We start from the raw sequence: 13991 nt of genomic DNA, 5'->3' as shown, positions 1-13991 counted from the left end.
CGATTGATTTTCGATTTTTTTCGATCATCGGAACACCACTATTTGGACCTTAGGCTGGACTTACATGTACATGATGTAGGTGTTCTGGTTGAAATGAAAGAAATCCAGTCCATCAACATTCATTGAATTATGATCTTCTATGAAACCCAGCCATACTAGTCCATCCTTACCTTACTAGTAATACGCTATAATGAAATGAAACAATGAAACCCAGTTATTCTAGAAACACTGCCTTACTAGTTCATCAGGATTACTTTAAGTATAGTCTACTATAAAATCCTGGGACTAGATTTTCGAAGCTCTCTTAGTGCTAAGATAGTCATAAATGCCATACATTAACTTACGACTATCTTATCGTTAAGAGAGCTTCGAAAATCTAGGCCCAGGCTTACAAGTCCCTCAAGAATGATTAAGAGAGAGGTTACAATGAGTCCAGGCCATTACAGAAACATACTAGTCAATTAGGACATGGAAAATGCATGGTTTATAGTGAAACCACCTTAGCCTTGAAACCTGAGTGCATGCACAAAGCAATGTTAGTGCTAAGGTGATCATAACTCCCATCCTTTAACATAGGCAGTCGTAGGGCTAAGGTTGTTGTGTACAATAACACCCTGTATTACTGTTGATAATATTGTCATGTATAAACTGGGACTTATTTAGTACACAGAGTGAAAATGTTTTCCTACAAGCGTGAACTTTGATTGATTATGATCAAGCCTAAACTTATATTTTTTCCAGTTTTTGTGGAACCCAGGTAAACCTATGGGGTAGAATTATCTCCCACTCCCATCGGTCTCAGACATGCTCCCAAGCAGGTTCACGCCGACAGTCAAAGCCCAGTGACTCTCTACAGCAAGTCAACCAGCAGCTAGGTAGGATGAGGTGCTTACAGGAAATGCACAGATGCAAACCATCATGTTGACCATTGGAATACTTTTTACCCAAATTCCTCAATAATGAAGCATAGGTGTTAATAGATATAAACTTAGTGTTTATTGCATAGAGAGATGATTTGGTGTAGATTCTTACACTGTTATCAAACTATTCACTTTAAACTTGATAGTGGTGTAAAAATCTACACCGAAACATCGTTCTATGCAATAAACAAGAAGTTGGTTTCCATTAAGTCGTATGCCTACTTATTGACGCACCAATTTCTAGAATGACATTCAAACAAATTCATAAAAAAATTGTCAAAAATATGTGAAAAACATTCCAAGTAGTTTTAAATGCTTATTGAATTGATTTATTGATAATTGGTGTTTACTGTGATAATGAAAGCAAATTTTAATTACCATACTACCCCTGAGAGACCCATGAAGGTCCGGGTTAGAATGAACCTTCAGTAGCCCATGCTTGTCGTAAGAGGCGACTAACGGGATCGGGTGGTCTTGCTTGCTGGCTTGGTTGACAGTTCCCAATTGTTCAGATTCATGTTCATGCTGTTGATCACTGGATTGTCTGGTCCAGACTGAATCATTTACAGACCGCTGCCATATAGCTGGAATATTGTTGAGTGTGGCGTAAAACTAAACTCAATCACTCACTACTACCTCGGAGAAGCTGAAACTGTCACATGTTAGCATTGTAGAGCTAGGAACTATTTGTTTTTGAACATTACTAATTTAAACCCAGTTATTACATATATTGATAATTGTCTTATGTTTGGAGTGACATCTCTTTAAATGTCGTTAGTTTGTTTGCTAACACTGCTATTTAAAATGACGAAAATCTGACCATCATACGGTAGCAAGTAAGGGACAAAATCATTGTTCACATGTTGTACAATTGGTCTTTAGGTCATAAACCGCCTCCGTGGTGTAGTGGTAAGAGCGTCCGCCCGGAGAGCGGAAGGTTGCGGGTTCGATCCCCGACCGCGTCATACCAAAATACATTAAAATATGGTACTTGTTGGTCCCTGCCTGGCGTTCGGCATTAATGGGTACAACAAGGACTGGTCAGCTCGGAGTCAGTATAATGTGTCTGAGTGGGGTATTCATGCTTCACTGCGGCATGGTATCTCAGTGGGCTAGCACTATAAAACCAGCTTAGGTTGGCTAGTACAAGCAGCCGCACATACACACGCATGCACGTCGTCATATGAGCGAAATATTCTCAAGCACGACGTAAAACCCAATTTCACCTCACCTTTAAGTCATATTTATGAATACCCCTGTCTGTCAGATAAATGACAAAGGCAAACACATGTACTTACCTAGAATTCTATTGTTCTCACTAAATAGTAATCACTGTGTAGTTGTCTCCTTGTGTTACATGATAACCAGATCACCTACAAAAAGAAGGTGATTTACTGCTATATAACCACTGCTCCATTGTAAATAAAGAAGTTGTATTTCAACTCCAATGTCTCTCAAAGAAGTCGCTGCATATCTAGTAAAACCTAAAAATGGACTTATAGCACATGAATATGTATTGAGGTTTTCACATAAACAGTTCTAAATGACTAGGACAGGATTTATCACAAGAGTGAGTGATAGAGTATGCTTTTACGCTGCTTTTAGCAATATTCCAGCAATATCACGGCGGAGGACATCAGAAATAGGCTTCACACATTGTACCCATGGGGGGAATCGAACCCGGTCTTCGGGATGATAAGCAAACACTTTAACCACTAGGCTACCCCACTGCCCCATTATCACAAGAATCTACCATACAGGTTTATAGTGTAACCATCATTTTCAAATAAGCCATTTAGATCTCATGGTTAGGTAATATGTTTTATGTTTATATGATATTGGTAATAAAAGGAGCACCTTGTGTTCATTGCCAGGCGTATCTGTGCTTGATGGCCAGTGTGTATACCTGCAAGTGCGGAGTCTCACGTCGGATGCAGAGATACCCGTTTACATGAACCTCCCGACATCTTCCTATCCCCTGGGACTCCTGCCTGGTGCTGGTGTAGAGTTCCGGCGAGGAAGGTGTCCTGGAGAGGAAGGTGTCTCGCATCGAGAATGTGTACTGCCAGTTCACAGCTATATCTACTGTAACACTTTTCCAGGTGTCAGACTCACACAGGTAGGTAGTTCCGGGACAAGAGAGGAAGATGTCTCGCATCGAGAATGTCTACTGTCAGTTCACAGCTATATCTACTGTAACACTTTTTCCAGGTGTCAGACTCACTACTGTAACACTTTTCCAGGTAGGTAGGTTCCGGAGACAAGAGAGGAAGGAAGTAACACTTTTCCAGTGTCTCGCATCGAGAATGTGTACTGTCAGTTCACAGCTGTATCTACTGTAACACTTTTCCAGGTGTCAGACTCACACAGGTAGGTAGTTCCGGGACAAGAGAGGAAGGTGTCTCGCATCGAGAATGTGTACACTTTTTCAGGTGTCAGATTCATGTGAAAATTATCCAGTGGGCAACTGTGTCAGAATATGTCCTTGGTCCTTCAACTCACAAAAGTAAATCAAACCTAGGCTTATGGCCAGGACCAGTGATTCAGTTGATGGTGATGCTTCCTAGTGTAATGATGGAACCAGTTGTGATGATCAACAAATCGCTTTGCCTCACCCAGGTTTGATATTTACTGGATGCAATGTTTATGTAGCTGAATATTGCCGATCCTACCATAATACAAGAAACAAGTAATGTAATAATAATAATAGACCACTTGTATTGCGCATGCATGCTCGAAGCGCACAGTCAAATAAGAAGAGTTCAGAGCTGTTGAAAGAGATAGGTCTAGAGTTGACGTCTGAAAGACATTAGATTTAGAGATCTTCTGATTGATTCTGGGAGGCTGTTCAACGTGGATGTCGCTGCATATGAGAAGGAACGCTGGCCATATCTCACAGTCTTGATGTTGGGAATGCGACACAGAAGCTTGGACTCAGAGCGTAGGGATCAAGGGGGAGAGTAGACAGGCAGGAGGTCCTGTAGGTAGCCTGGAGCGTCGCCGGACAGACACCAGTGGGTTAAGCAGAGGATCTTGAAAGTAATCCTGTGCTGCACTGGAAGCCAGTGTAGATCCTTCAGGATTGGAGTGATATGAACTTGTTTACGGGCGAGTGACACAATCCTGGAGGCCGTATTCTGTACACGCTGGAGACGATTTATCTGCACAGCAGATGCTCCAACAAGGAGACTGTTACAGTAGTCGATCCTTGTCATGATTAGGGACAGTTATGTAGCTGTTTTGTTAAACTTTGTTTGAAACCTGTGTGAGTGGGAAAAAACATACACCAGATGGTCAATCCCACTTCAGTGCATCTCTGTTTCAGACCCGTCACAGACCATCCTGTACAGGACACAGACACGGTGAAAGTCCCCCCACCAGTACATTATAGACATATGGCGGTGTCCGACGTCAAGTGCTGAGTTCACTTCCACTTGCTACATCTGCCACTTCATGAAGCTGTGTCTCAAGTCTGTGTGCAGCACTTGTGGCAGCATCGTCACCACCACAGGCTGCAGCAGCCCGTCCTGTACTGTCACCGACACATATCTCAGTGCTAAAGTCAGGTAGGCCCAAGTTGTTATTTATTATTTATTTTTTTATTATTGGATATTTATATAGCGCACATATCCACACACTACTGCATGCTCAAGACGCTGGTATTTTCCCCTCGATCATTGGATGTCAATCTCAACGGCACATCTTATTATCAATCTCAGCTCCATGGGGATCATACAACTCTTGCTGCCACAAGGCGCACCGTGTTATTGCGGCTTTCCCATACTTACCAGGTTCCCATTCACAGCTGGGTGGACTGGGACACATAGTCACAGTACTTTGTCCAAGTTTACTGCACGTTGCTGTACCCCGCAACTAGGTGTTTGCACATATTCATGTGGCCACCATCTGGTTATATACCAACGGATTCGTGGGTTCTTTTAAGTGCACAGGGTTGTGTACTGTACACTAGGGTTTGTGACACCACTGAAAGAGTCTGCACACAAAGTTGACTCCACCTGGTCACAGGTAGTATGTTAAGGTAAAGTTGTCCTTTCAACTAAAGTATATTCAGTACAATATCATGTTTATCATTATTTAGTCAGTTATCATACTTTTATTGATATTTAGTATTATAACGGTAATGCTATTTTTGAGGGCATTATCATTTGCAGAAGCCTGTGGTCTTCCATTAACTGCCCGACGAAGGACGGCAGTTGAAAAAGACCGAGGGCTTCTGCAAATGATAGTGCCCTCAAAAATAGCATCACCGTTATTATTGCTAAAATACATGGAATTTGTGTTGAAAAGAAAAAGGAAACAATGAAGGAATTTGACTGTAAGTTTACTCAAAACCAACTTCTGAGGGGGTTGACTGCCCGAATGCAATTACCTCATCGAACAATTCAACTTACGCACAACAGAAAGTGACGATATTCGACCTTGGCCTTTAACAAGACCATAGTCTGCAACATGTCAAACTATGTCAGTGTTCGGTTTTGGCCCAACAACAACGTTAATAGTGCAATTGTTGAGGTTAGCACCAGCTAGAAAGCCAATATTACAGCTATTTAAAGCGGGAATTCGTGTTGCTTTGACTTGTTTGACCCAGAATATCTGCCAGTCCATAGCCAATGTCGAATGAACCGACGCACCCACTATGACGTCACTTGACAACAGAACTGATAGTGGCCCGTCGTTAAGGTTGAGTGGTCCAATATCATTAGCAGTGGCCCACAAATTTCTGATAATAGGAGGGCCGTTTCATGATAATTCCATGTGTTTTAGCTATAAAATATCATACTTTTGTCATTATTCAACAACATATTGAAATTATTTGTGTGACATATGAAGTGAACTGATGTATGTGCAAACTTTACAATGGAAATCCTACGTGTGGGCCACATCAGCTGTACACTGAATCATCCCATCATATAGTCCACATTATATCCATGTGCACTCATGCAATTCAGGGTGGCCTTATTCATAGCTGTTGTAGGGCTAAGGTGGTCATATACTTTAACATAGACTTACGACAGTTAGAGGCGTAGCTACCATTATATAAAAATGCCTGGGCTTACACATGGTTGTTGCTAAAAAGGTTGGGCAAGCCCTCAATCCTATCAAAATATCAAGCTTTGCTTACAGACTTACATGAAAAAATTTGCTTGCTATGCGCCTGACAGTTATAGCATGAAGATTGATCGCTGTGCCTGCTCTTTAAGATTTCTCACAAGTGGACCCTTTACAGGTTCTCCATGAAGTTTTGTGTATTGTTTACACCAACCCCTTTGTAGTATTTGTAGGTTGTCTGAATAGATGTGTTTTGCGCTTTGAGCATACCTTCATGACGTGGAGACAGTATTTATAAATATATAAATGCCATTATTATTATTATTATTGTTGTTGTTGTTTTTCACACACCCAGCATCCTGGTAGATGATGGAACAAGTCCTGCTGTGGTTTCGTTTTCAAACTCCCCGGAAAATGTGCAGCTCTTGCTTCGTTTGTCACCGGAACAGTGGCACCACCTGGAGGTGGCTGCACAGGAGCAGGGAGAAGTCTTCATGCAGCAGGTACATTACAGATCATTCATACAGACTGACATTTCTTAAAATCAACAGTACTTCTTATAGTTAGACAAGTATGTTTTCCACTGCAATTCAAAGCCATATTGTAGGATGGAACATGATATCCTGGTTCATTCATGTTTTCAGTCAGTTGAAAGTAGGAAACATGTTTTCAGGTTTGATTTAGACCATGCAAGATTAAACAGACTTGCTAATGAAATTAAGAAAAACATTTACAACAGGGCCACAACAAATTGAGTAATTGCTTGTTTTTGTCTTGAATAAAAATGTTGTGATGATTCTAATTAAAGCTCAGGTGACTATCGTGGCCTATAGCTGGCTCTAAATTAAAGTGGGAGACAATGGAATCCATTCTTGGTTCTGTATTGTGAAAGATAGAAGCTTATGATGGCCATTTGTATAAGTAGTTTGTTTGTTTTATGGAAAAAGTCACAACCATCTGTTCCTCTTGAGCAGAAGATCTCACAAAGAAAGAATCAACTCAGTCCCCCACAAGAATTGGATCATTAAAATTGTATAACTTGATCAGTTTCCAACCTGTCCACCTTTCTTTCCAGTTTGTGGGTGAGGGTGAGTCTGTGCTCGAGAACTTCTTGATGCGACTCTGCAACAGCCAGCATGTCAAGCGGCAGTGTCGGATGGTCCTCAGACATCGAGTCTTTCAACATGGCCAACAGAACACATGGCGGTCGGGTGTCCTTGACATTAACCTGATGAACAAAGATGGTAAGACACTTACCCAATGTTTCACATACAGAAATCTTGATATGTTAAACTAGCCAAAGTAAAATCTTATTTGAAAGATGGCAAGTAGTAATATCTAATAACAGCTATTGTATGTCTGTATCATTGTGGTTGTTATTGGAATTGTGACATTGTGTTGCAGAGTTTACCTATCGCAGTGTGAAGGCCAATGCCATGTTTGAGACCCGCTGTCTACCCTATCTGCAGGTCGAGTGTCTGGATCTGAACGACGTTGGCTATGATGTGTGGTGATTTACAGACAACCCCAAACGTTTAGAGCGAAACTATATCTGATGACTCCCGGAGACACCAACGTGTGGAGAGCGATGTCTGGTGATTGACAGAAGACCTAAACATGGAGTGCCCAATGTCTGGTGACCCAATTGTCTGTCTGTGACTTCTGGAGACACCAAGTGGACTCGCGATGTCTTGTGACTTCGGAGACACCAATTGGAGTCACGATGTCTGGTGACTTCCGAACACACAAAGTTGAGTGCGATGTCTGGTGACTTCTGGAGACACCAAGTGGAGTGCGATGTCTGGTGACTTCCGGAGACACCAATTGGAGTGCGATGTCTGGTGACTTCTGGAGACACCAAGTGGACTGCGATGTCTTGTGACTTCCGGAGACACCAATTGGAGTGCGATGTCTGGTGACTTCTGGAGACACCAAGTGGACTGCGATGTCTTGTGACTTCCGGAGACACCAATTGGAGTGCGATGTCTGGTGACTTCTGGAGACACCAAGTGGAGTGCGATGTGTGGTGACTTCCGGAGAAACCAAGTGGAGTGCGATGTGTGGTGACTTCCGGAGACACCAAGTGGAGTGCGATGTCTGGTGACTTCTGGAGACACCAAGTGGAGCGCGATGTGTGGTGACTTCCGGAGAAACCAAGTGGAGTGCGATGTCTGTTGACTTCCGGAGACACCAAGTGGAGTGCGATGTCTGGTGACTTCCGGAGACACCAAGTGGAGTGCGATGTGTGGTGACTTCCGGAGACACCAAGTGGAGTGCGATGTCTTGTGACTTCCGGAGACACCAAGTGGAGTGCGATGTCTGGTGACTTCTGGAGACACCAAGTGGAGTGCGATGTGTGTTGACTTCCGCAGACACCAAGTGGAGTGCGATGTGTGGTGACTTCCGGAGAAACCAAGTGGAGTGCGATGTCTTGTGACTTCCGGAGACACCAAGTGGAGTGCGATGTCTGGTGACTTCCAGAGATACCAAGTGGAGTGCGATGTGTGGTGACTTCCGCAGACACCAAGTAGAGTGCGATGTGTGGTGACTTCCGGAGACACCAAGTGGAGTGTGATGTGTGGTGACTTCCGCAGACACCAAGTGGAGCACGATGTGTGGTGACTTCCGAAGACACCAAGTGGAGTTCGATGTCTGGTGACTTCGGAAGACACCAAGTGGAGTTCGATGTCTGGTGACTTCTGGAGACACCAAGTGGAGTGCGATGTCTGGTGACTTCTGGAGACACCAAGTGGAGTGTGATGTCTGGTGACTTCCGGAGACACCAAGTGGAGTGCGATGTCTGGTGACTTCGGGAGACACCAAGTGGAGTGCGATGTCTGGTGACTTCCGCAGACACCAAGTGGAGTGCGATGTGTGGTGACTTCCGGAGACACCAAGTGGAGTGTGATGTCTGGTGACTTCCGGAGACACCAAGTGGAGTGCGATGTCTGGTGACTTCCGGAGACACCAAGTGGAGTGCGATGTCTGGTGACTTCCGGAGACACCAAGTGGAGTGCGATGTCTGGTGATTTCCGGAGACACCAAGTGGAGTGTGATGTATGGTGACTTCAGGAGACACCAAGTGGAGTGTGATGTCTGGTGACTTCCGGAGACACCAAGTGGAGCGCGATGTCTGATGACTTCCGGAGACACCAAGTGGAGCGCGATGTCTGATGACTTCCGGAGACACCAAGTGGAGTGCGATGTCTAGTGACTTCTGGAGACACCAAGTAGAGTGCGATGTCTGGTGACTTCCAGAGACACCAAGTGGAGTGCGATGTGTGGTGACTTCTGGAGATACCAAGTGGAGTGCGATGTCTGGTGACTTCCGGAGATACCAACCTGTATATATCACAAATATGTGATATGTAGAAGACACAAATATATGTGATATGTAGAAGACACAAATACATGTGATATGTAGAAGAGATCAACCAGTGGATTAGGACATCAGGCACTGAATTTGACTGTGTGACTGTCAAAACATTGCTGACACAACACATCCAACACATCTATCTGTGATCATGGTGATAAGGATCTGAATATGAGAGTTACAAGTTCACAAACACAGGATAAATCACATCCTGAAGCTTGCAACCAGTGCTACTTTTAAAAGTCATGTTTCTTCCATTGTTTATTTGGTACATTTGTTAATACATTTTTAAAGATATATATATTTGTTTTCTTTCTTGCATACACTTCAGTTTTCAGTGATTTGTGACCTTTCATTGTATTCCTTACACTGGAGCTTGCCTTAAAGTTAAAACAATTGTTTGTGGTTGTTTATAATATATAAACTAAAACCTCACATGGGTTATCTCCACTTGTTATCGTGGACCATATTAAAAATAATGCGTTTTGTGTTGGGCATTAGTCAGGACACTATAGTACAGGACATTTCAAAAGGAAATAAGATATACATGTGTATCTACTTTTGGCAATTGGGTTGCATTGTGTTAACAGGTAATACTGAACCACAAAAGAAATGTTGCACTGATAGTGATTTCTTAAAGCATACACTTTAATTCACTCTAATGAACAATCAAAACGGAGGAGTTGACAATTATGGTTAACACATTTTCGGGAATCACATTTAGAGTTCACACAAACAAAATCACCAAAAATGGTACCATTAAGATACCCCAAAGTCAGTATTGTGTGTATCCTATGTACATGGAATCAATTAGCCGGTTGATGAAGGCCATAGGCACTTAGGGTCCATACTCTGTGAAATGCCTGATCGAGTTGTCGGCCTTGGGTGACGGTCATTCGGTCTTCTTTGAATCTCGTCTCAAAGGTGTTCTATTGGACTCAAATCAAGACTGAGTGCAGGCTATTGTAGAGTTTGGATGCCATGTTGTTTTAGGAAGTCCAATGTTACTCTGGCAGTGTGGGCACGAGCGTTGTCTTGCTGGAAGATGTGATTTCTGTAACGTTTAAAATGTGGTACAACGTGGGGTTTTATGACTTGGTCAATATAGTGAGCAGCTGTCACGTCATTTCCTCATCCTGGACCGAGATTCTGGAACATCACACTGCCAGCTATCTGGTTCAGACCGATTGCACCTTACACCATGATGCTTGGACCACCCCACGAGTCTCTTTCAACAATACACTCACTAGAAACAGTTCCCCACGCCTTTACCATACTCTTACTCTGCCACCGACTGTCGAAACACAATATGGGCTGTCATGAGAAAAAAGAACAGTTCTCCATTGTCGATAACGCCAATTCGATGCTGAGTTGCCCATTGCAGTCGGTTTTGGGGGTGATGAGCGGTGAGAACAGGACTACGATAGGGTCTGTGACAGCAGAGGTTTCTTCCGCGCAAACGCAGACGCACTGTATCGGCATTGATGGGTCTGTTGTGAGTCCCAATGGTCTGGTGAGCTCTTTCTATCGCTCTGGGGAAGCGATCCTGCAGATGGTAGCGCACAATCTGTCGGTCTTGACATTGTGATGTTACTGAAGGTCGCCCACTGCGTGGACGGTCTAGGATGCTGTTAGTGACCCGATACCACTCCTGCAGTCGGTAGATTGTCCTAACATGAACATTAAAATGATTGGCAGTCTGGCCAACTTGCAATCGTCCGAAGACTTGGTTCCTCTGATCTCTTGTAATTTGTGCCATGACGATTGTGTCAAAACAAAAATGATTTCAGGCGAGTTTTGGACTTGCTTTCATTGGTAGGGTTGTCACAATATGCATGTGCATTTTCATGAATGTCATACGGAACCTTTTACCAAGTCTGCCTTTTAAGGTGCATTTGGTCAATATGCTTTTTCATCAGAAAGACACTGATGTTGGTAATTACTGTCAGTGTCAATATGGATTGAAAAACATGTTAACAAAACGATAATAAAAATACCATAATAAAAACACCATTTGTAAGAACAAAATCTTGCATTTGGTTTTGAAAAGCGATGTCTCTTTTGTGGTTCAGTATATATCACCATGATCACCATCAGTGAGATGATCAGAACTGACTGACGAGCTTCAGATTTCATATTGAGTTAGTTGCTCAAGACATTGAGAGGATTCCTTAAACCACCCGACAGTAATATCTGGCAGAACTCAACAAATGTAGAGTAACTGTAGAGAAACACTAGTGTCCGTTACTCAATACCATATTATAACCATGATAACTGCAGGTGTTCACATGGTAAATCAGTTTTACAACAAATCTTGAATGCCATCTTTAACTTAATCGCCAATGATTATCATGACTACTATAATGAAAGAAAATGCTTATTTTTATTTTCAGTTTTAGAAGATATATGAGTAAATCAGTCTTACAAACACGGAGTCCATTCACCTTACAAATCCAGAGTGCATTTCTTCAATCATTTCACAAATCCGAGTGCATTTCTTCAATCATTTCACAAATCCGAGTGCATTTCTTCAATCATTTCACAAATCCCTGCATTTCTTCTATCATTTCACAAATCCGTGCATTTCTTCAATCATTTCACAAATCCGAGTGCATTTCTTCAATCATTTCACAAATCCGTGCATTTCTTCAATCATTTCACAAATCCGAGTGCATTTCTTCAATCATTTCACAAATCCGTGCATTTCTTCTATCATTTCACAAATCCGTGCATTTCTTCTATCATTTCACAAATCCGAGTGCATTTCTTCAATCATTTCACAAATCCGTGCATTTCTTCAATCATTTCACAAATCCGAGTGCATTTCTTCAATCATTTCACAAATCCGTGCATTTCTTCAATCATTTCACAAATCCGTGCATTTCATGCAATCATGTCACAAATCCACGCATTTCTTTAATCATTTCACTTACAAAACATACAACTCTCTTAAGATATGATCAGTCTCACCACATATATTCATAGATGTATCAACAAGAATTATTGTAGTTCTTGTTTTATTGAAATAACATATATACAGAAGCATTTAAATCAATGCATACATTGAGAGCTGCTGAATCAGCATGTCGTGGAACCTAAATGGTTTATATATCGTATAATTTCAGACTGTAACATAAACATCAATTAAAGTCATTAGTTAACATTTATTAAACACTTCTGGATATTTGGAGGTCTTTAAGGAATGTAGCACAAAAAAGGGCATTACCAAGATCACTTACTGATCCACGTAATGTACCTATAGTGCATCTGTCAGACATTAGTGCTTTAACTACTCCAATACTTATATAATATAGTTTTCAGTAAGTCTGTTAATGAACAGACTATTCTCTAAGGATGATCAATTAAAAAGATTAATTTTCATTCCAGAAACTAGATTTTCGAAGCTCTCTTAGTGTTAAGATTGTCGTAATTGACTTACATTACTTAGTTAATTAACAGTAACTTACGACTATCTTAGCTCTAAGAGAGCTTTGAAAATCTAGGCCTAGGATATTTGATATTATGTTTACGGATTTCTGTAGTGAGTGAGTGAGTTTAGTTTTATGCCACATTCGGTAATATTCCAGCTATATGGCGGCAGTCTCTAAATAATTGACTCTGGACCAGACAATCCAGTGATCAACAGCATGAACATCAATCTATGCAATTGGGATATGATGACATGTGTCAACCAAGTCATACCGATTTTGCAAAACCATCGTTGACAGATATCTGGGGTCTGGATATGTGGGTTACCATTGTATACAAACATAAAGCATGTTAAGAGAAGATTTGCAAAAGAAAAATACACAAACAAACTAAAGTAAGAACAAAAGAATATATAGCCTTCACCAATAATGATGATTGCTGTGAAAATTATGAGAACAAATGACTATCCTTTTCTTAAGATGGGTTGACTAACCCTACATTTAACCCTCTGAATAGCATTTACTGATAACTTGTCACCTGACTCTAAAGTATTCAAATGTATCTGAACATTTAACTAATATTCAAAACGTGTGATATACAGGTAAGCATGAAAGAGTGAAAGATTCAGTACAGATTTTGCTTTTTCACTAGAGCAACCACAGGTTATATCTGTCAACACCATAATAACAGCTTTGGTAGAACTGTTAGAGAGGCATGCCTTGGCTTTGGTAGAGATGAAAAATCAGCACATGCAAGCATGATACAATGCATGTTTATGGTTTGTCCACTAACTGAGAAGATACAAGTATATTCAACATTTTTGTCCATCATATATCAACCATTAGCTGAATTAAAATGAGCAAGAATATAATCTTGAAAATATTTTTTACAAAGTATGTCATTTTTCAAAATTTTCCATTAAAAACAGAATTTAATTCTTTTTGTTTGCAGCTGCAACATAAAAGCAGAAACTCATGAAACCAGAAACTTATACAGGTCTGTTCAGATAATGATGTGATATTTATCGAAAATGTCTTCCTTCTGTTCTTCAATGCACCTATTAGATGCAAAAAGCAGTCATGAACAAATGAGATAGTCATATTCTTGAATCATTCATGGCTGCTTTACAGAAGGAAGGTTTTGGACATGGCTGTTGAATGTATCTAGATACCTAACACCTACAACTATGTTCATGCTAC

General features: G+C 41.3%; 2 protein-coding genes across 3 annotated transcripts in view; both read left to right on the top strand.

Moving 5' to 3' along the window:
- Positions 1 to 3138, top strand: part of LOC124255475 (CST complex subunit CTC1-like) — a 39164-nt gene extending 36026 nt beyond the window's left edge. For both annotated transcript variants that reach the window (XM_046689397.1, XM_046689396.1), the window contains exons 16-17: positions 742 to 875; positions 2795 to 3138. The gene's annotated coding sequence lies outside the window, so the exon portion shown is untranslated. The remainder of the gene's footprint in view (positions 1 to 741; positions 876 to 2794) is intronic.
- A 72-nt stretch (positions 3139 to 3210) lies between these two features.
- Positions 3211 to 7625, top strand: LOC124255478. The gene is made up of 5 exons (XM_046689402.1): positions 3211 to 3290; positions 4246 to 4486; positions 6346 to 6493; positions 7066 to 7234; positions 7395 to 7625. The coding sequence occupies exons 2-5, from the start codon at positions 4374 to 4376 to the stop codon at positions 7502 to 7504; spliced, it is 540 nt and encodes a 179-aa protein (XP_046545358.1). The 5' UTR covers positions 3211 to 3290; positions 4246 to 4373; the 3' UTR covers positions 7505 to 7625.
- Positions 7626 to 13991: the final 6366 nt, after the last annotated feature.

Source organism: Haliotis rubra, unplaced genomic scaffold, assembly GCF_003918875.1.
Source record: "Haliotis rubra isolate DU_JTF1 unplaced genomic scaffold, ASM391887v1 Scf60, whole genome shotgun sequence".
NCBI lineage: Eukaryota > Metazoa > Mollusca > Gastropoda > Lepetellida > Haliotidae > Haliotis > Haliotis rubra.
This window is presented reverse-complemented; position numbering and strand designations above follow the sequence as displayed.